Genomic DNA, 21368 nt, shown 5'->3' with positions numbered 1-21368 from the left:
AGTATTAGCTATGAAGAGAGATTGAATAAACTGGGATTGTTCTCCCTGGAAAGGTGGAAGCTGAGGGGCGACCTGAGAGAAGTTTATAAAATTATGAGGGGTATAGATAGGGTGAACAGTTGGAAGCTTTTTCCCAGGGCAGAAATGACAATTACAAGGGGGGACAAGTTCAAGATAAGGGGGGAAAGGTTCAGTGGAGATGTGTGGGGGAAGTTTTTTTTTACACAGATGGTGGTGGGGGCCTGGAATGCACTGCCAAGTGAGGTAGTTGAGGCAGTTACGTTAGCCACATTTAAGACTTAACTTGATAGGCATATAAACAAACGGGGAATAGAGGGATATAAGCGGTTGGTTAGATAGGTAAATGTGATCGGCGCAGACTTGGAGGGCCGAAAGATCTTTTCCTGTGCTACACAGTTCTGTGAACTCTTTGAAATTAAACAGAGGTTTTGCAAGTTTTTTCATTTGTTTGTTAGCCTATTGTATTCTCCAGCTGAAACTCCACATTACAGTGACAACACTAGCTAGTCAGCAACTATGCAGCTCACACAAATTTTCTTTATTTTTGTTAGGTTTCGAACAAAAGGTTCTATTGTACCTGGTAAATATGGATATGGAAGAGTGCCTTACATACTACCACTGCGGACTCTCCAAGGACAGCTACCACAAAAAACGAAGAGACAAAAACGTCAGAGACTTGGAGGTCATAGACATACTCAGAATCAAAAACAAATTCATTTCGGCCAGAATGTCAATGTGTATCAAAGTGGCTTCCAAATCAAGCCTCTGCCACAGACTCCCAGTTTCCCAAATCGTCAGCCTACTTCCCATCAGTCTCAAACTTCTCATTCACTTCAAGGTGCTTATTCCAATATTGATTCATCCAACCTTTCCAGCCAAACTATCCAACGGGGAGGCCAAGCCACACATCTGACAACTACAAACAGCATTACCTGCATGGGAGCATACAAACAGTACAGATTGTGTAATATTGATGTAAGTACTTCTTCTGATTAAAGTCCATTTATTGGAGAAGGATGGTGGTCACAACTTTGAATCTACTTACAGTTTTAATGACACATTTAGTGCTCAGGGTCAAATTGTTTTGTTTTCCTTTTAATTTTCCCTCCTAAACCAGCTGACTGGATCTGTGGGTCAATGGTGAGTGTCGGCAAGCTATTCAACTGTGCATGGCATCACTGCCAAGCTCAGATCTGAGCAGCCGCGCGCGGATTGGTCCGAGTCAACCCACGTGCTGATTGGACCAGGCCAGCGGGGCGCGAGCAGGTCTCGGGAGAGGCGCCAGAATCCGGAGCGCGAGCGCAGCCTGGAAGCTTCTGGCTGTTGCTCAGTCCCTGGCGGTTCGCCATTCACCGTCACTCAGTCCCTGGCTGTCCGCTATTCTCCCGCCACACGGTTATTTTATTGACACGGCACCGCGGGACGAGCGGAGGCAGCATCCTCTCAACTTCACAGAACAGGCCGGAAATTTAAACAAATTTAACCGCAAAGGGGAAACGCTCGAGAAAGTTCTCTTGAGTTTCCAACCACAATATCGGATAAAGGAGGGTTAAAATTATCCACATCCAGTGTCTGGATACTGTCTATCTTATCTCCACTTCCCTCTCTCACTATTTCACACTCTTCCACACTCCTTCATTCTGACACTTCCACAAATCCTCCTTCAAACATCTCTTCCTTACTCTTTCACAGCCTTTAACCTCTTACACCTCCTTCATGCAAATTCACCCTCACTCCTCATTTTCTCACTCCTCCCTTACATTCGCGCCCACAGACTTTCACATACTCCCCAATCACTTTCTCACAATCCCTCAACTCTTTTTCACTCAACCCATCACATTCATTTTCTCACATTCCCTCAAATTCTCACTAGTTTCACTCTTATGCTCACTCCTTCATTCACCACTCGTCTTTTACTCTCATTTTCCCACTCCACTCTCTTTCTCACTCTTGCCTTATTACTCTGTCACCCCTTCACACTTTCACCTTTTCTCTATTACTTCCTCACTTTATCACTATTTGTGCCCCATACTCATTTCCTCGCTATTTGTCCCTCACTCTTTTTCATTCTCATTGCTACTTCACTCACTTTTTCACCATTGTTGTCTCACATTATCTTTCATTATTGCTGCCTGTAGCTCTCATTTTTTTACTATTGCTGCCTCTCTTATTTCCCTCTCATTCCCTTAACCCAGTGGTTCCCAAACTTTTTTCACTGGGCCGCACTTTCGGAATAAAAATTTGCTCGCGCCACACCAAATTTTATATTGATAAATACATTCAAAAACAAAAAAAACAACTCCTAGCAGTGCTTGATTCATAACATCGAACACAACTACTTTATAATATGATCATGGGACATCCAGAAAGTATAAAACAATGCTTGTTTAAACCATGTTTAAATGTTTCTTTGATTGTCCTTGAATCTTTCTGCCACACTTGCCATCCTCTCTCGCCGCACCAGTGTGGCGCGCCGCACCCTTTGGGAACCACTGCCTGAACCTTTTGCTCTCCAACCTTATCTCATTCTATCTTACTATTCTCATTTCTACTGTTATGCACCACACACTGATAACTTACTCTCTTAGCTACTCACACTTTAACTCTATTGCTCCCTGAATTCACTATTGCACCCCCTTATTTTCTCATTCTGTCATTCCTCTACACTTTTACTATCTTGCTCCTACTCCCTCACACTATTATTTTCTCACTCGACTTTTCTCTCTACCTTACTCCCTAATATTCCTAATATCTAGCTGTCCCATACTATCTCACTCCCTCAGTATCATACGCCCTATATTGCCCTCTCACATTTGGTCTACCTCATTGACTTATTAATTTACTTACACACAGTCACATACTTATATTGGCTTTCTGTTTTCTTTCGCCCTCAGACTTCATCATTCTTTCTTTCTCTCCCACTCAGCTATTTGTGCTGCACTCCTTGGATGGACAAAGTGAGAGTGACTGCATTCGGGTGTGGCATTAAGAAACCTGAGAAAAACTGGAGTCAATGGAAATCAGGGGAAACTGGTTCGCCAGTTGGAGTCACACATAGTACAAGGGAAGATGGTTGTGGTTGTTGGAGGTCATAGAAACCAGAAGCAGGAGTAGGCCATTTGGCCCTTCGAGCCTGCTCCGCCACTTATTTTGATAATGGCTCATCATCGAATTCAATATCCTGATCCCCCTTTCGCCCCCATGTCCCTTGATCCCTTTAGCCCCGAGAGCTATATAGAACAAAGAAAATTTTAGCACAGGAACAGCCCTTCAGTCCTCCAAGTTATCTGATTTCTTCCTGAAATCTGACAACGTTTTGGTCTCAACTGTGTTCTATGGTAGTGAATTCCACACATTCACCACCCTCTGGGTGAAGAAGTTTCTTCTCACGGTTCTAAAAGGTCCTCAAACTATGATCCCTAGTTCTATGATTCTAGTTCTGGATTCCCCCATCATTGGGAACATTGTTTCTGAATTTACCCTGTCTAACCCTGTTAGAATCTTATAAGTTTCTAAGATCTCCTCTCACTCTTCTAAACTCCAGTGAATATAATCCTAACCGATTGAGTCTCTCCTCATATGACAGACCTGCCATCCCATGAATCAGCCTGTTAAACTTTTGCTGTCCCCTCTCTATAGCAAGGACATCATTCCTCAGGGCACCAAAACTACACACAATAAACAAGGTGTGGCCTCACCAATACAATTATAGCAAAATATCCCTATCCCGATACTCAAATCCTCTCGCTATGAAAGCCAACATACCATTTGCCTTCTTTCCTGCCTGCTGTACCTGCGCGCATACTTTCAGCGACTGATGCACGAAGACACCAAGACCTCGCTGAGTATCCACCTCTCTCAATTTACACCCATTCAAGTAATAATTTGTCTTCCTATTATTGCTACCAAAGTAGATAACCTCACGTTTATCCCCATCGTGTGCGTATGCCCACTTACTCAACCTGTACAAATCACGCTGAAACATCTCTGCATCCTCCTCATAGCTCACCCTCCCACCCAATTTTGTTTCATCTGCAAATTTGGAGATAATATTTCACCGTCCAAATTATTAGCATTAATTGAACAGTTGGGATCCTCGCACTAATTCTTGCAGAACCCCTCTAGTCACTGACTGCCACTCAAAAAAAGACCCAGTTATGCCAACTCTTGGCTTCCTATTTGCTAACCAGCTTTCTATCCATCTCAAGACATTACCTGCAATCCCATGTGCTTTAGCTTTACATAGTAAACTTTACATAGATCAATCTTCTCAGTCACACAACATCACAGCAGGAGTTCTTCAGGGTTCATGCATCCTCGGACTAATGACACAATTGGTTTGTGAAAACCTTGCTGCAAGTCGAAACATTGTAAGTCAGAACCGATTTTCCTAGTCTCAGTAGTTTACCTTCAATGCTTTGGTTAATGAATTGGGTGATACCATGTCTTTGTGGCTTGTCTCTGAAGATTATTATGAAAGCGTTTCCGTGACCCCCTACCTTGCAAATGTTCCCCATGAAGGGCACCCACCATCCCCGCTTGTCTTACTGCTTGAAGCCGTTAAATGCAAACCTCTCCCGGATGGCTGCTGGAGGTCCAGCCAACTTGACTTTGGCAGCATTGGATGACATTTGAGGCTGGCTAATGTCATTGAGTTTAACGGAACCAATCGGCTGTGGCGTTCCAGGATGATTGGCGAGAAAGTGTTTTTCTCATTGGTTACCCACTAGCTTGTTACTGCTGAACAAGCTTGTTACTCACTGCTTGTTACCACCTTTGGTGCCAGTGATAGAACTGTCTAACTGAAGGGTCATGATGTCGAGATGCCGGCGTTGGACTGGGGTAAACACAGTAAGAAGTCTCACAACACCAGGTTAAAGTCCAACAGGTTTATTTGGTAGCAAAATAATTTTGCTACCAAATAAACCTGTTGGACTTTAAACTGAAGGGTGTCAGGGACCAAGTATTCGGTGCAGAGTTACAGACTTTTCCTAGAATCCAAAGATGCCATCTCTGACCAGGTAGTCGGTGCAGAGTTTTGGACCTTTCCTAGAATCCAAGGATGCCATCTCTCACCTGCATCAGATACGCAGTTCTGGAACAAAAAGAATCAGTGCGAGTGCCAAAATCTTCTTGTACTGTAATCAATGGGAAGACTGTCACTGGGGCAAGGCACGTTTTTACTGACACAAAGGAGGCAGGTTTCACCACTTCCCCAGACTCGCTTGGGGTTAGTGTCGCAATATATAATGAAAGTCTAAAAATATAAAAGATCGGCAGCAAAAGTATGAGCAGTTGAACTTGTTATCTGACATGGCAGGTTAGCGAATGTTGTCCCATTGTTTAAGAAGGGGAACAGAGACTTCCCCGGGAATTATAGACCGGTGAGTCTCACTTCTGTTGTCGGCAAGATGTTGGAAAAAATTATAAGGGATAGGATTTATAGTTATTTGGAGAGTAATGAATTGATAGGTGATAGTCAGCATGGTTTTGTGGCAGGTAGGTCGTGCTTTACTAACCTTATTGAGTTTTTTGAGAAAGTGACCAAGGAGGTGGATGGGGGCAAGGCAGTGGACGTGGTATATATGGATTTTAGTAAGGCGTTTGATAAGGTTCACCATGGTAGGCTTCTGCAGAAAATGCAGATGTATGGGATTGGGGGTGATCTAGGAAATTGGATCAGGAATTGGCTAGCGGATAGGAAACAGAGGGTGGTGGTTGATAGTAAATATTCATCATGGAGTGCGGTTACAAGTGGTGTACCTCAGGGATCTGTTTTGGGGCCACTGCTGTTTGTAATATTTATTAATGATCTGGATGAGGGTATAGTTGGGTGGATTAGCAAATTTGCTGATGACACCAAAGTCGGTGGTGTGGTAGACAGTGAGGAAGGGTGTCGTAGTTTGCAGGAAGACTTAGACAGGTTGCAAAGTTGGGCCGAGAGGTGGCGGATGGAGTTTAATGCGGAGAAGTGTGAGGTAATTCACTTTGGTAGGAATAACAGATGTGTTGAGTATAGGGCTAACGGGAGGACTTTGAATAGTGTGGAGGAGCAGAGGGATCTAGGTGTATGTGTGCATAGATCCCTGAAAGTTGGGAATCAAGTAGATAAGGTTGTTAAGAAGGCATATGGTGTCTTGGCGTTTATTGGTAGGGGGATTGAATTTAGGAGTCGTAGCGTTATGTTGCAACTGTACACAACTCTGGTGCGGCCGCACTTGGAGTACTGTGTGCAGTTCTGGTCCCCACATTACAGGAAGGATGTGGAGGCTTTGGAGAGGGTGCAGAGGAGGTTTACCAGGATGTTGCCTGGTATGGAGGGGAGATCCTATGAGGAGAGGCTGAGGGATTTGGGATTGTTTTCGCTGGAAAGGCGGCGGCTAAGAGGGGATCTTATTGAAACATATAAGATGATTAGAGGTTTAGATAGGGTGGATAGTGATAGCCTTTTTCCTCTGATGGAGAAATCCAGCACGAGGGGGCATGGCTTTAAATTGAGGGGGGGTAGTTATAGAACCGATGTCAGGGGTAGGTTCTTTACCCAGAGGGTGGTGAGGGATTGGAATGCCCTGCCAGCATCAGTAGTAAATGCGCCTAGTTTGGGGGCGTTTAAGAGATCCGTAGATAGGTTCATGGACGAAAAGAAATTGGTTTAGGTTGGAGGGTCACAGTTTTTTTTTTTAACTGGTCGGTGCAACATCGTGGGCCGAAGGGCCTGTTCTGCGCTGTAATGTTCTATGTTCTATGTTCTATGGCATCAGAAAGATGAAACGGTGTCAATTCATAAATGTCTTAAACGCTGTTCATTGTATCTTGAAAGTCAAGCACTGTCCTAGGCCCAATCATCTTCAGCGGTGTCATCAGTGACTTTCCCTCCATCATAAAGTCAGAAGTAGGGGTATTTGATGTTGGTTGCACAATGTTCAGCACCATTAACAACTCCTCAGATATTGGAGAAATTGGTGCCCATATTCAGCAAGACCTGGATCGAATCAAGGTTTGGGCTGATAAATAGCAAGTAACATTTGTGCCACACAAGTGCCATGCAATTACCAGACAGTATCCGATGATTTCTCTGTAACAATGGCTTTATCATCTCTGAATCCCCTACCATCAACATCCTGGGAGTTACCATTGACTAGAAAATGAACTGGACCAGACATAAACACTGGTTGCAGGAGCGGTCAAATGTCGGGAATTCTGTGAGAATAACTCACCCCCTGACTCCCCTAAGCTGCCATCATCTACAAGGCATAACTCAGGAGTGAGTTTTTGTGGGTGAGTGCAGTTCCAACAACACTCAGGAATCTCAACACCATTCAGGACAAAGCAGTCTGCTTAATTGGCACTCCATTTACTATCTTCAACACCCACTCCCACCACAGATGCACAGTAGCTGCAAAAAATTTCAAACGCTCCTTCAACAGCATCTTCCAAACCTCAACTACCCAGAAGGACAAGGGCAGCAGAAGCATGGGAACACTAGAACCTGGAAGTTCTCTAAACCACACACCATCCTGACTAGCAACTAGAAATCATAGAAACCCTACAGTGCAGAAGGAGGCCATTTGGCCCATCGAGTCTGCACCGACCACAATCCCACCCAGGCCCTACCCCCACATATTTACCCGCTAATCCCTCTAACCTACACATCCCAGGACTCTAAGGGGCAATTTTTAACCTAGCCAATCAACCTAACCCGCACATCTTTGGACTACATTGCTGTTCTTTCACTGTCACTGAATGAAAATCCTGGAACTCGTTCACTAACAGCAGTATGTGTACCTACATCACATGGATTGCAGCGTTTCAAGAAGTCAGCTCACCAACACCTTTTGAAGGGCAATTAGGGATGGGCAATAAATACTGGCCCAGTCAGCCACACCCACATCCTTTGAAAAAAGATGCTGTTTACCTGGGAATCTTCTTCCCCTTCCCCCAACTCCACTTTCAGTTGCATTGTGCTCTAAGTAATGTCTCACCATAGGTGTAAGTGGTTCACCACTGGGGGAACTGCAGACCTTACCCCATGTCCTGTGAATTGCACAAAGATGAGAATTGCAAAACAAAATCTTCAAAGAAAAATAACTTCATTTTAATTTATAATAGAGAGCAAATGAAACACTTCACAAATAGGAACTGGCTATTGTTGAAGCTGACAGCTGTCTAGCTGATTCCTCAATTAGATTAAATTGAAAGTGATGTAAAATTTTGTTTTAAAAAAAAAGACCCAACCACTTAGGTGAGACAATCAAATGCTGATGGAATCCATGCAACTGAATCCTAGCATGTGTTAGTATCATCATGAGGGAGGAGAGAAAATTGCAAGATAAAAGTTAACTGTACCGGTTATTGTTACATTAATGAAATCAAGGCAATGGCAGTTAATGCTGTACTGGATTCTCGGTATGGTGATAAAAGAACACTTGCATTTTTAGAGCACAGTAAGAGGAGTGTACCCTCCAAAATCTGTACCAATCTTTTTCACGACTACCTAGAGTCATAGAAGCTTACAGCATGGAAACAGGTCCTTCGGCCCAACTTGTCCATGCCGCCCTTTTTTTTAAACCCCTAAGCTAGTCCCAATTGTCCGCATTTGGCCCATATCCCTCTATAACCATTGTACCCATGTAACTATCTAAACGCTTTTTAAAAGACAAAATTGTACCCGCCTCTACTACTACCTCTGGCAGCTTGTTCCAGACACTCACCACCCTCTGTGTGAAAAAATTGCCCCTCTGGACTCTTTTGTATCTCTCCCCTCTCACCTTAAACCTATGCTATCTAGTTTTAGACTCCCCTACCTGTGGGAAAAGATATTGACTATCTAGCTGATCTATGCCCCTCATTATTTTATAGACCTCTATAAGACCACCCCTCAACGTTCTACGCTCCAGAGAAAAAAGTCCCAATCTACCCAGCCTCTCCTTATAACTCAAACCATCAAGTCCCGGTAGCATCCTAGCAAATCTCTTCTGCACTCTTTCTCATTTAATAATATCCTTTCTATAATAGGGTGACCAGAACTGTATACAGTATTCCAAGTGTGGCCTTACCAATGTCTTGTTTAACTTCAATAAGATGTCCCAACTCCTGTATTCAATGTTCTGATCAATGAAACCAAGCATGCTGAATGCCTTCTTCACCACTCTATCCACCTGTGACTCCATTTTCAAGGAGCTATGAACCTGTACCCTTAGATCTCTTTGTTCTGTAACTATCCCCAACGCCCTACCATTAACTGAGTAAGTTCTGCTTCGGTTCAGTCGACCAAAATGCATTACCTCGCATTTATCTAAATTAAACTCCATCTGCCATTCGTCAGCCCACTGGCCCAATTGATCAAGATCCCGTTGCAATCCGAGATAACCTTCTTCACTGTCCACTATGCCACCAATCTTGGTGTCATCTGCAAACTTACTACCATGCCTCCTATATTCTCATCCAAATCATTAATATAAATTGCAGCACGGTAGCACAGTGGTTAGCACTGCTGCTTCACAGCTCCAGGGTCCCGGGTTCGATTCCCGGCTCGGGTCACTGTCTGTGTGGAGTTTGCACATTCTCCTCGTGTCTGCGTGGGTTTCCTCCGGGTGCTCCGGTTTCCTCCCACAGTCCAAAGATGTGCGGGTTAGGTTGACTGGCCAGGTTAAAAATTGCCCCTTAGAGTCCTGGGATGCGTAGGTTAGCGGGATTAGCGGGTAAATGTGTGGGGGTAGGGCCTGGGTGGGATTGTTGTCGGTGCAGACTCGATGGGCCGAATAGCCTCCTTCTGCACTGTAGGGTTTCTATGATTTCTATGATAAATGACAAGTAACAGTGGACCCAGCACCGATCCCTGAGGCACACCGCTGGTCACAAGTCTCCAGTTTGAAAAACAACCCTCTACAACCACCTCTGGCTTCTATCATCAAACCAATGTTTGAATCTGTTTGATTCCCTCCAATAAAGGTTGATGGTGTAGGGGAAAGCATATTCACATGGATAGAAGATTGGCTAGCTAACAAGTAACAGGCTAGGCAAAAATGAGTTTTTCTGATTACCAAGATGTAACGAATGGTATGCTGCAGGAAGCAGTGCTGGGGCCTTAATTTTTTTATAATTTCTACAAATGACTTGAATGAAGGGACTGAAGGTATGGTTGCTAAATTTGCTGATGACACAAAAATAGGTAGGATAGTAAGATGTGAAGAAGACACAAGGAGGTTACAAAGGGATGTAGATAGGTTAACTTGGCAAAGATCTGGTAAATGGAATATGATGCAGAAAAGTATTACTTGCGGCGGGAGGTGCCCTGTCATTGGATGGTGGCAGGGTTTTCTGCTCCTGCCACTGATTTCCCATTGAGTCCACTCCATGCACTGGGAAACCCATGCTGGGGGTGCACCGTCAGCGGGACCAGAAGATTCCATCACTTTGCTGCAACCTTGTTGACATAGTCACCTGGACAACATAAATGAAGCAAATTAGATGTTGAAGACTATGCTTAACACACTTTGGGTGCTCCTTTTTTTTTAGAACATGTAGATTTAGCAGTTGAGGAAAAATGAAATGATTAAAAATAAGACCAGTAAAAGGAACTTGCATGCTTTTTACTGTTTGAACCTTTTTAAAAAAATAACTTACCTTCAGTATAAGTTATGTGCATTTCTTTTCCAACAGTCATGTCCGCGAAGTGGCAGAGATATAAGAGAGGTACAGTGCGCATCCTACAACAATCAACCTTTCATGGGACAGTTCTACGAGTGGGAACCTTTCAACGATGGTAAGAATAGAAAATATTATTACAGGGTCTGGAACGTATAATCTCCAGCTCCACTGGGTAAATCTTTTCTGCACTCTTTCTCGTTTAATAATATCCTTTCTATAATAGGGTGACCAGAGCTGTACACATATTCCAAGTATGGCCTTAACAATGTCTTGTACAACTTCAACAAGACGCCCCAACTCCTGTAAGGAGAGAAAAGAGCTGACGTTTCAGTCCAGATGACCCTTTGTCAAAGCTTTGACAGAGGACCCTCTGGACTCGAAACGTCAGCTCTTTTCTCTCCTTACAGATGCTGCCAGACCTGCTGAGATTTTCCAGCATTTTCTCTTTTGGTTTCAGATTCCAGCATCCACAATAATTTGCTTTTGCCCCAACTCCTGTATTCAGTGTTCTGACCGATGAAACCAAGCATGCCGAATGCCTTCTTCACCACTCTGTCCACCTGTGACTCCACTTTCAAGGAGCTATGAACCTGCACCCCTCGATCTCTTTGTTCTCTAACTCTCCCCAATGCCTTACCATTAACTGAGTAAGTCCTGCCCTGGTTCAATCTACCAAAATGCATCACCTTGCATTTATCTAAATTAAACTCCATCTGCCATTCGTCAGCCCACTGGCCCAATTGATACAAGATCCCGTTGTTATCGGAGATAACCTTCCTCACTGTCCACTATGCCACCAATCTTGATGTCATCTGCAAACTTACGAACCATGCCTCCTATATGCTCATCCAAATCATTAATATAAATTACAAATAACAGTGGACCCAGCACTGATCCCTGAGACAAACTGTTGGTCACAGGCCTCCAGTTTGAAAAACAACCCTCTACAACCACCCTCTGGCTTCTGCCAAGAAGCCAATTTTGTATCCATTTCGTTACCTCACCCTGGATCCCATGAGATTTAACCTTATACAACAACCTACCATGCGGTACCTTGTCAAAGGCCTTGCTAAAGTCCATGTAGACAACATCAACTGCACTGCCCTCATCTACCTTCTTGGTTACCCCTTCAAAAAACTCAATCAAATTTGTGAGACATGATTTTCCACTCTGAAAGCCATGCTGACTGTCCCTAATCAGTCCTTGCGTCTCTAAATGCCTGTAGATCCTGTCTCTCAAAATATCTTCTAACAACTTACCCACCACTTTTCCCTGCAGCCCTTTTTAAACAAAGGCACAACATTTGCCACCCTCCAACCTTCAGGCACCTCACCCATGATTATCGATGATTCACATATCTGCTAGGGGACCCGCAATTTCCTCCCTAGCCTCCCACAATGTTCTGGGATATACTTCATCAGGTCCCGGGGATTTATCTACCTTGATGCGCTTTAAGAGTTCCAACACCTCTTTCTCTGTAATATGTACACTTCTCAAGACATCACTATTTATTTCCCCAAGTTCCCTAACATCCATGCTTTTCTCAACAGTAAATACTGATGAGAAATATTCATTTAGGATCTCACCCATCCCTTGTTGATCCTTAAGAGGCCCTATTCTCTCCCTTGTTACTCTTTCGCCCTTTATGTATTTATGGAAGCTCCTTGGATTCTCCTTTGCCTGTGGACAAACAAGCCAAGGTCCCTTTGTTCAACAGAACTTCCTAGTGTCTACCATTCATAGAATACTTTTGTATTAAATTACTCCTTCCAAAGTATATCACCTCACACTTTGCAGGGTTAAATTCCATCTGCACTTACCTGCCCATTTGCCCATTCTGTCTATATCTTCTTGTAGCCCAAGACACTCCGTCTCACTGTTAACCACCGTCCAATCTTTGTGTCATCCGCAAACTTACTAACCCTACCCCCCATATAGTCATCAATGTCATTTATATAAATGACAAATAATAGGGGGCCCAACACTGACCCCTGTGGTACGCCACTGGCTTCCAGTCACTAAGTAAGAGTTTTAACAACACCAGGTTAAAGTCCAACAGGTTTATTTGGTAGCAAATACCATTAGCTTTCGGAGCGCTGCTCCTTCGTCAGATGGAGTGGAAATCTGCTCTCAAACAGGGCACAGAGGCACAAAAATCAAGTTACAGAATACTGATTAGAATGCAAATCCCTACAGCCAGCCAGACCTTAAAGATACAGACAATGTGGGTGGAGGGAGCATTAAGCACAGGTTAAAGAGATGTGTATTGTCTCCAGACAGGACAGCCTGCAAGTCCAGGAGGCAAGCTGTGGGGGTTACTGATAATGTGACATAAATCCAACATCCCGGTTTAGGCCGTCCTCATGTGTGCGGAACTTGACTATCTCAGTTTCTGCTCAGCGACTCTGCGCTGTCGTGTGTCGTGAAGGCCGCCTTGGAGAACGCTTACCTGAAGATCAGAGGCTGAATGCCCGTGACTGCTGAAGTGCTCCCCCACAGGAAGAGAATAGTCTTGCCTGGTGATTGTCGAGCGGTGTTCATTCATCCGTTGTCGTAGCGTCTGCATGGTTTCCCCAATGTACCATGCCTCGGGACATCCTTTCCTGCAGCGTATCAGGTAGACAACGTTGGCCGAGTTGCAAGAGTAGGTACCGTGTACCTGGTAGATGGTGTTCTCACGTGAGATGATGGCATCCGTGTCGATGATCCGGCACGTCTTGCAGAGATTGCTGTGGCAGGGTTGTGTGGTGTCGTGGTCACTGTTCTCCTGAAGGCTGGGTAGTTTGCTGCGGACAATGTTCTGTTTGAGGTTGCGGGGTTGTTTGAAGGCAAGAAGTGGGGGTGTGGGGATGGCCTTGGCGAGATGTTCGTCTTCATCAATGACATGTTGAAGGCTCCAGAGGAGCCAGTCACTAAAGCAGCCTTCTGTCATCACCCTTTGTTTCTTACGACTGAGCCAATTTAGAATCCACTTTATCAAATTACCTTGTATCCCATGTGAATTTACCTTCTTTATAAGTCTCCCCCGTGGGACCTTGTCAAAGGCTTTGATGAAATCGAGAAAAGCTACATTGACTACTACCTTCGTGTACTCACCTGGTCACCTCCTCAAAAAATTCAATCAAAGTTGTTAGGCAGGACATCCCTCTGACTATCCCTGAGAAAGCTTTGCCTCTCCAAATGGGGATAGATGCTCTCCTTCAGAAGTTTCTCCAATAGTTTCCCTACTATTGACATGACACTCACTGGTCTGTAGTTCTCAGGTTTATCTCTACAACCCTTAAATAGCGGAACCACATTAGCTGTTCTCCAGTCGTCTGGCACCTCCCCTGTGGCCAAAGATGAATTGAAAATTTGGGTCAGAGCCCCTGCAATCTCCTCCCTTGCCTCCCACAGCAGCCTCGGGCACAATTCATCTGGATCTGGAGATTTATCCACTTTTAAGGCTGCCAACACCTCTGATATCTTGTCCTTCCCTACATCAATTTGCCCAAGAACCTCATAGTCCCTCTCCCTGTATTCCATACCATCGTCCTCATTCTGTTGGGTGAAGACGGAAGTGAAATATTTATTCAACACTCTACCAATTTCCTCTGGCTCCACCCACAGATTGCCATCCCTTTGTCCCTAATGGGCCCTACTGTTTTCCTGGTTATCTTCTTCCCATTGATATATTTATAGAATATCTTGGGATTTTCCCTACTTTTACCAGCCAGAGCTTTCATATATCTCCTCTTTGCATTCCTAAATGCTTTCTTAAGCTCCACCCTGCACTTTCTATACCTCAATAATGCCTCCACTGATTTGCTCCCCCAGTACTTTTAGAAGCCTTTCTTTTTCTTCTCATTGTATCCTGAATATCTCTTTCTTCTTAGTGTTCTACAATTATACCATTTCTTTCTCTTTGATTTTACCCCACTGTGGATTTGACTTTTGGCAATGTCAATTTCCTTATCTCTCCACTCTGAGGGTTACTTCTGCGGCCCCATTGTTTTTGCTGGTTACGTATGTGAAGTACTTATTTTCCATTGATAAAGCTAATTTGCATATCATCATTTCTCTACCGTCTGCCTCTACTCAACTCCCTGCTTTCACTTTGTTTTTTACATCTTAATTTTCCCAAATTCTTAACAGGTCCCTGTTTTTAAAAATGAAATGTCTTAATTTGAAAGACAATTTCATTTCTCATCCAGTTTTTATCAGTTCTATTTATCAACCATTACAAAGATTAAAAAGCATGCATTGAGATCAAATATACCCAGAGTATTGACACCCAATGTTCCCAATAGATTCTTTTGACTGTTGGGAAGTGACGTTCCTCAGGGATGAGTGCTGGGACCTTTGCTGTTTGTAATATATATAAATGATTTGGAGGAAAATGTAACTGGATTGATTAGTAAGTTTGCGGACGACACAAAGGTTGGTGGATTTGCGGATAGCGATGAGGACCATCAGAGGATACAGCAGGATATAGATCGGTTGGAGATTTTGGCGGAGAGATGGCAGATGGAGTTTCATCCGAACAAATGTGGGGTAATGCATTTTGGAAGGTCTAATACAGATAGGAAATATATAGTAAATGGCAGAACCCTTGAGAGTATTGATAGGCAGAGGGATCTGGATGTACAGGTACACAGGTCACTGAAAGTGGCAATGCAGGTGGAGAAGGTAGTCAAGAAGGCATACGGCATGTTTCTTTCATTGGCCGGGGCATTGAGTTTAAAAATTGGCAAGTCATGTTGCAGCTTTATAGAACCTTAGTTAGGCCACACTTGGAATATAGTGTTCAATTCTGGTCGCCACACTACCAGAAGGATGTGGAGGCTTTGGAGAGGGTACAGAAAAGATTTACCAGGATACTGCCTGGTATGGAGGGCATTAGCTATGAGGAAAGGTTGGAGAAACTTGGTTTGTTCTCACTGGAGCGATGGAGGTTGAGGGGCGACCTGATAGAAATCTACAAGATTATGAGAGGCATGGACAGAGTGGATAGTCAGAAGCTTTTTCCCAGGACGGAAGAGTCAATTACTAGGGGGCACAGGTTTAAGGTGCAAGGGGCAAGGTTTAAAGGAGATATACGAGGCAGGTTTTTTACACAGAGAGTAGTGGGTGCCTGGAACTCGTTGCCGGGGGAGGTGGTGGAAGGGTATACAGTAGTGACTTCTAAAGGGCGTTTTGACAAATACATGAATAGGATGGGAATAGAGGTATATGGTCCCCGGAAGGGTAGGGGGTTTTAGTTCAGTTGGGCAGCATGGTCGGTGCAAGCTTGGAGGGCCGAAGGGCCTGTTCCTGTGCTGTAGTTTTCTTTGTTCTTTGTTCTATACTCACAATAATGCATCTGCAATGACATTTTCTCTCCTGCTCACATGATCATTTTTAAATGAATTTTCAAATGTTGGAAGCCAATTTGGAAATCCTCCGTCCAGTTAAATTTATTGTTTCTCAAGTGTTCTGTTAGTGTTGCTACCACACTGCTAAGATTTGGTTCAAACTTACAATAATATCCATTAATTCTCAGAAACCTTAAAATCTGTTTTCTTGTTGTAGGTTCTGGAAAATCCTGAATGGCTTGTATTTTCTCCTGGGGCCATTTGACCATGTCTCACATTATGACCTAAATATGAAATTTGAGCTTTAGCAAAGTCACTTTTTTGCCAAATTCATGACAAGATTAGCTTCTTTAAGCATTCAAACAGGCCTTTTAAGTGTGGCTGATGTTCAAAGAACAAAGAAACAGACCCTTCGGCCCTCCAAGCCAATACCTGAACTAAATCAAAAATAACATTCTGCCTTTACTTGGTCTGTATCCCTCTATTCCCTCCCTATTCATGTACCCATCCAGATGCCTCTTAAGTGTTGCTAATTTGCCTGCTTCCATCACCTCCTCTGGCAGCGGGTTCCAGGTACTCACCACTCTTTGGGTGGAAAATTCCCCCGCACATCTCCCTTAAACTTTCCCCTCTCACCTTGAACCTGTGCCTCCTTGTAATTGGTACTTCCACCCTGGGAAAAACCCTCTGACTATCCACCCCATATACACCCCATAATTTTGTAGACTTCTATCAGGTCTTCCCTCCGCCTCTGTCTTTCCGATGAAAAAAATCCTAGTTTATTCAACCTCTCCTCATAGTCAAGACCCTCGAGACCAGGCAACATCCTTCTGGTGAACCTTCTTTGCACTCTCTCCAAAGATTCCAGGTCCAGGTTGTGTGGTGATCAAAGCTGCACTCAATATTCCAAATGCGGCCTTAACAACGATTTTAGATAGCTGCAACATGATTGCCCAACTCTTGCACTCGGTGCCCCGGCTGATGAAGGCACTCTGAATCACCTTGGCCACCAGTGTTGCCACTTTTAGGGAACTACGGACCTGCAAGCCCAGATCCCTCTGTATGTTAATGTTCCTAAGGGTTCTGCCAATTACAGTATAATTCACACTTAAATTTGATCCTCCAAAATGCATCACCTCGCATTTGTCCGGATTAAACTCCATCTGCCATTTCTGTGCTCAAGCCTGCAATCTATCTATATATCCTGTTGTATCCTCTGATAATCCCCGGCACTATCAGCAACTCCATCAATCTTCGTGTCATCTGCAAACGTACTAATCAGACCCCCCATGTTTTCCTCCAGATCATTTATATATACTACGAACAACAGAGGTCCCTGCACTGGACCCTGCAGAACACCACTAACTACAGATCTCCATTTTGAAAAACGCCCTTCCACCGCCACTCTCTGTCTTCTATAATCAAGATGTGGAGATGCCGGCGTTGGACTGGGGTAAACACAGTAAGAAGTCTAACAACACCAGGTTAAAGTCCAACAGGTTTATTTGGTAGCAAAAGCCACTAGCTTTCGGAACAGGCTGTTCCTTCATCAGGTGGGTGGGAGTCCTGATCACAAACAGGGCATAAAGACACAAACTCAATTTACATGAATAATGATTGGAATGTGAGTCTTTGCAGCTCATGATTAGCTGTAAAGACTCACATTCCAATCATTATTCATGTAAATTGAGTTTGTGTCTTTGTGCCCTGTTTGTGATCAGAACTCCCACCCACCTGACGAAGGAACAGCCTGTTCCGAAAGCTAGTGGCTTTTGCTACCAAATAAACCTGTTGGACTTGAACCTGGTTCTATAATCAAGCCAGTACCGTATCCATCTAGCCAGCTCACCCCGAATCCCATGAGATTTTAGTTTTTGTACCAGTCTGCCACGTGGGACCTTGTCAAACACTTTAACCCTAATCCTAATGCTTTACAAAAGTCCACATAAACGACGGAGGTTGAGGGGAGACCTGATAGAAGTCTACAAGATTATGAGAGGCATGGACAGAGTGGATAGTCAGAAGCTTTTTCCCAAGGTGGAAAAGTCAATTACTAGGGGCATAGGTTTAAGGTGTGAGAGACAAGGTTTAAAGGAGATGTACGAGGCAGATTTTTTACACAAAGAGTAATGGGTGCCTGGAACTCGTTGCCGGGGGAGGTAGTGGAAGCAGATACAGTAGTGACTTTTAAGGGGCGTCTTGACAAGTACATGAATAGGATGGGAATAGAGGGATAATTGCCTCGGAAGGGTAGGGGGTTTTACTTAAGTCAGGCAGCATGGTCGGTGCAGGCTTGGAGGGCCGAAGGGCCTGTTCCTGTGCTGTAATTTTCTTAGTTCTTTGTTCATCCATAGCTCTTCCCACATCAATTGTCTTTGTCAGCTCTTCAAAAAACTCAATCAAGTTGGTGAGACATGACTGTCCCCATACAAAACCATGCTGCCTGTCACTAACAGTCCATTTTCTTCCAAATGTGCATGTATCCTGAACCTCGGTATCTTTTCCAAAAGCTTTCCCACCACTGACGTCAGCCTATAATTTCCTGGATTATCCCTGCTTCCTTTCTTAAACAAGGGAACAATATTGGCAATTCTCCAGTTCTCTGAAACATGGCTTGTGGTCAAACAGGATGTGAAGATATCTGCTAAGGTCCTAGCTATTTCTTCCCTTGCCTCCCGAAGTAACCTGGGATAGATCCCATCTGGCCCCGGGGACTTGTCTACCTTAATGCAATTTAGGATACTCAACACTTCGTCATTCGATGTATTGACATTCTCTATAGCATTTACATACATATCCCTGACCTCAACATCCGTCATGTCCTTCTTGGTGAATACCGATACAAAGTACTTAAGGATTTCACCCACTTCCTATAAAGAACAAAGAACAGTACAGCACAGGAAACAGGCCCTTCGGCCCTCCAAGCCTGTGCCGCTCCTTGGTCCAACTAGACCAATCGTTTGTATCCCTCCATTCCCAGGCTGCTCATGTGACTATCCAGGTAAGTCTTAAATGATGTCAGCGTGCCTGCCTTCACCACCCTACTTGGCAGCGCATTCCAGGCCTCCACCACCCTCTGTGTAAAAAACGTCCCTCTGATATCTGAGTTATACTTTGCCCCTCTCACCTTGAGCCCGTGACCCCTCGTGATCGTCACCACCGACCTGGGAAAAAGCTTCCCACTGTTCACCCTATCTATACCCTTCATAATCTTGTACACCTCTATTAGATCTCCCCTCATTCTCCGTCTTTCCAAGGAGAACAACCCCAGTCTACCCAATCTCTCCTCATAGCTAAGACCCTCCATACCAGGCAACATCCTGGTAAACCTTCTCTGCACTCTCTCTAACGCCTCCACGTCCTTCTGGTAGTGCGGCGACCAGAACTGGACGCAGTACTCCAAATGTGGCCTAACCAGCGTTCTATACAGCTGCATCATCAGACTCCAGCTTTTATACTCTATACCCCGTCCTATAAAGGCAAGCATACCATATGCCTTCTTCACCACCTTCTCCACCTGTGTTGCCACCTTCAAGGATTTGTGGACTTGCACACCTAGGTCCCTCTGTGTTTCTATACTCCTGATGACTCTGCCATTTATTGTATAACTCCTCCCTACATTATTTCTTCCAAAATGCATCACTTCGCATTTATCCGGATTAAACTCCATCTGCCACCTCTCCGCCCAATTTTCCAGCCTATCTATATCCTGCTGTATTGCCCGACAATGCTCTTCGCTATCCGCAAGTCCAGCCATCTTCGTGTCATCCGCAAACTTGCTGATTACACCAGTTACACCTTCTTCCAAATCATTTATATATATCACAAATAGCAGAGGTCCCAGTACAGAGCCCTGCGGAACACCACTGGTCACAGACCTCCAGCCGGAAAAAGACCCTTCGACCACTACCCTCTGTCTCCTATGGCCAAGCCAGTTCTCCACCCATCTAGCCACTTCTCCTTGTATCCCATGAGCCTTAACCTTCTTAACCAACCTGCCATGTGGGACTTTGTCAAATGCCTTACTGAAATCCATATAGACGACATCCACGGCCCTTCCTTCATCAACCGTTTTTGTCACTTCCTCAAAAAACTCCACCAAATTTGTAAGGCACGACCTCCCTCTTACAAAACCATGCTGTCTGTCACTAATGAGATTGTTCCGTTCTAAATGCACATACATTCTGTCTCTAAGAATCCTCTCCAACAACTTCCCTACCACGGACGTCAAGCTCACCGGCCTATAATTTCCCGGGTTATCCCTGCTACCCTTCTTAAACAACGGGACCACATTCGCTATCCTCCAATCCTCAGGGACCTCACCCGTGTCCAAAGAAGCAACAAAGATTTCTGTCAGAGGCCCAGCAATTTCATCTCTCGTCTCCTTGAGCAGTCGAGGACAGATGCCATCAGGCCCTGGGGCTTTGTCAGTTTTAATGTTCCCTAAAAACCTAACACTTCCTCTCTTGTAATGGAGATTTTCTCTAACGGGTCAACACCTCCCTCCAAGACACTCCCGGTTAACACGCCCCTCTCCTTCGTGAATACCGATGCAAAGTATTCATTTAGGATCTCCCCTATTCCCTTGGGTTCTAAGCATAATTCCCCTCCTTTGTCCCTGAGAGGTCCGATTTTCTCCCTGACAACTCTTTTGTTCCTAACGTATGAATAGAATGCCTTAGGATTCTCCTTAATCCTGCCTGCCAAGAACATCTCGTGACCTCTTTTTGCCCTTCTAACTCCCCGTTTGAGTTCTTTCCTACTCTCTCTGTATTCCTCCAGAGCTCCATCTGTTTTCAGTTGCCTGGACTTAACGTACGCCTCCCTTTTCATTTTAATCAGATCCTCAATTTCCCTGGTTATCCACGGCTCTCGAATCCTACCTTTCCTATCTTTCCTTTTTACAGGCACATGTCTATCCTGCAGCCTTATCAATAGTTCCTTAAAAGACTCCCACATGCCAGACGCGGACTTACCCTCGAACATCCTCTCCCAATCAACATCCACTAATTCCTGCCTAATCCGGCTATAGTTAGCCTTCCCCCAATTTAGCACCCTGCCCGTAGGACAGCACTCATCCTTGTCCATTACTATCCTAAAGTTAACAGAGTTGTGGTCACTATTTGCCACATGTTCCCCAACCGAAACTTTGACGACCTGACCGGGCTCATTTCCCAGAACTAGGTCCAGTATAGCCCCCTCTCTAGTCGGGCTATCTACATACTGTTCCAAAGAACCTTCCAGTACGCATTTTACAAATTCCTCCCCGTCCGGACCCCCAGCTCTAAGCACTTTCCAGTCTGTGCCAGGGAAATTAAAGTCCCCCACTACAACAACCCTATGTTTTCTGCACCTATCCAGAAT

General features: G+C 44.5%; 1 protein-coding gene across 1 annotated transcript in view; it reads left to right on the top strand.

The window, feature by feature from the left end:
* Positions 1–21368, top strand: part of LOC144480398 (thrombospondin type-1 domain-containing protein 4-like) — a 226786-nt gene that overhangs the window by 56546 nt on the left and 148872 nt on the right. Inside the window, exons 5-6 of the mRNA XM_078199803.1 lie at positions 573–996; positions 10684–10786. Of these exons, the coding sequence (XP_078055929.1) occupies positions 573–996; positions 10684–10786 (527 nt within the window). The remainder of the gene's footprint in view (positions 1–572; positions 997–10683; positions 10787–21368) is intronic.

The sequence above is a fragment of the Mustelus asterias genome, chromosome 29 (genome assembly GCF_964213995.1).
Source record: "Mustelus asterias chromosome 29, sMusAst1.hap1.1, whole genome shotgun sequence".
NCBI classification, from domain to species: Eukaryota; Metazoa; Chordata; class Chondrichthyes; order Carcharhiniformes; family Triakidae; genus Mustelus; species Mustelus asterias.
The sequence above is the reverse complement of the archived record's forward strand: the minus strand, read 5'-3'. Positions and strand labels throughout refer to the sequence as shown.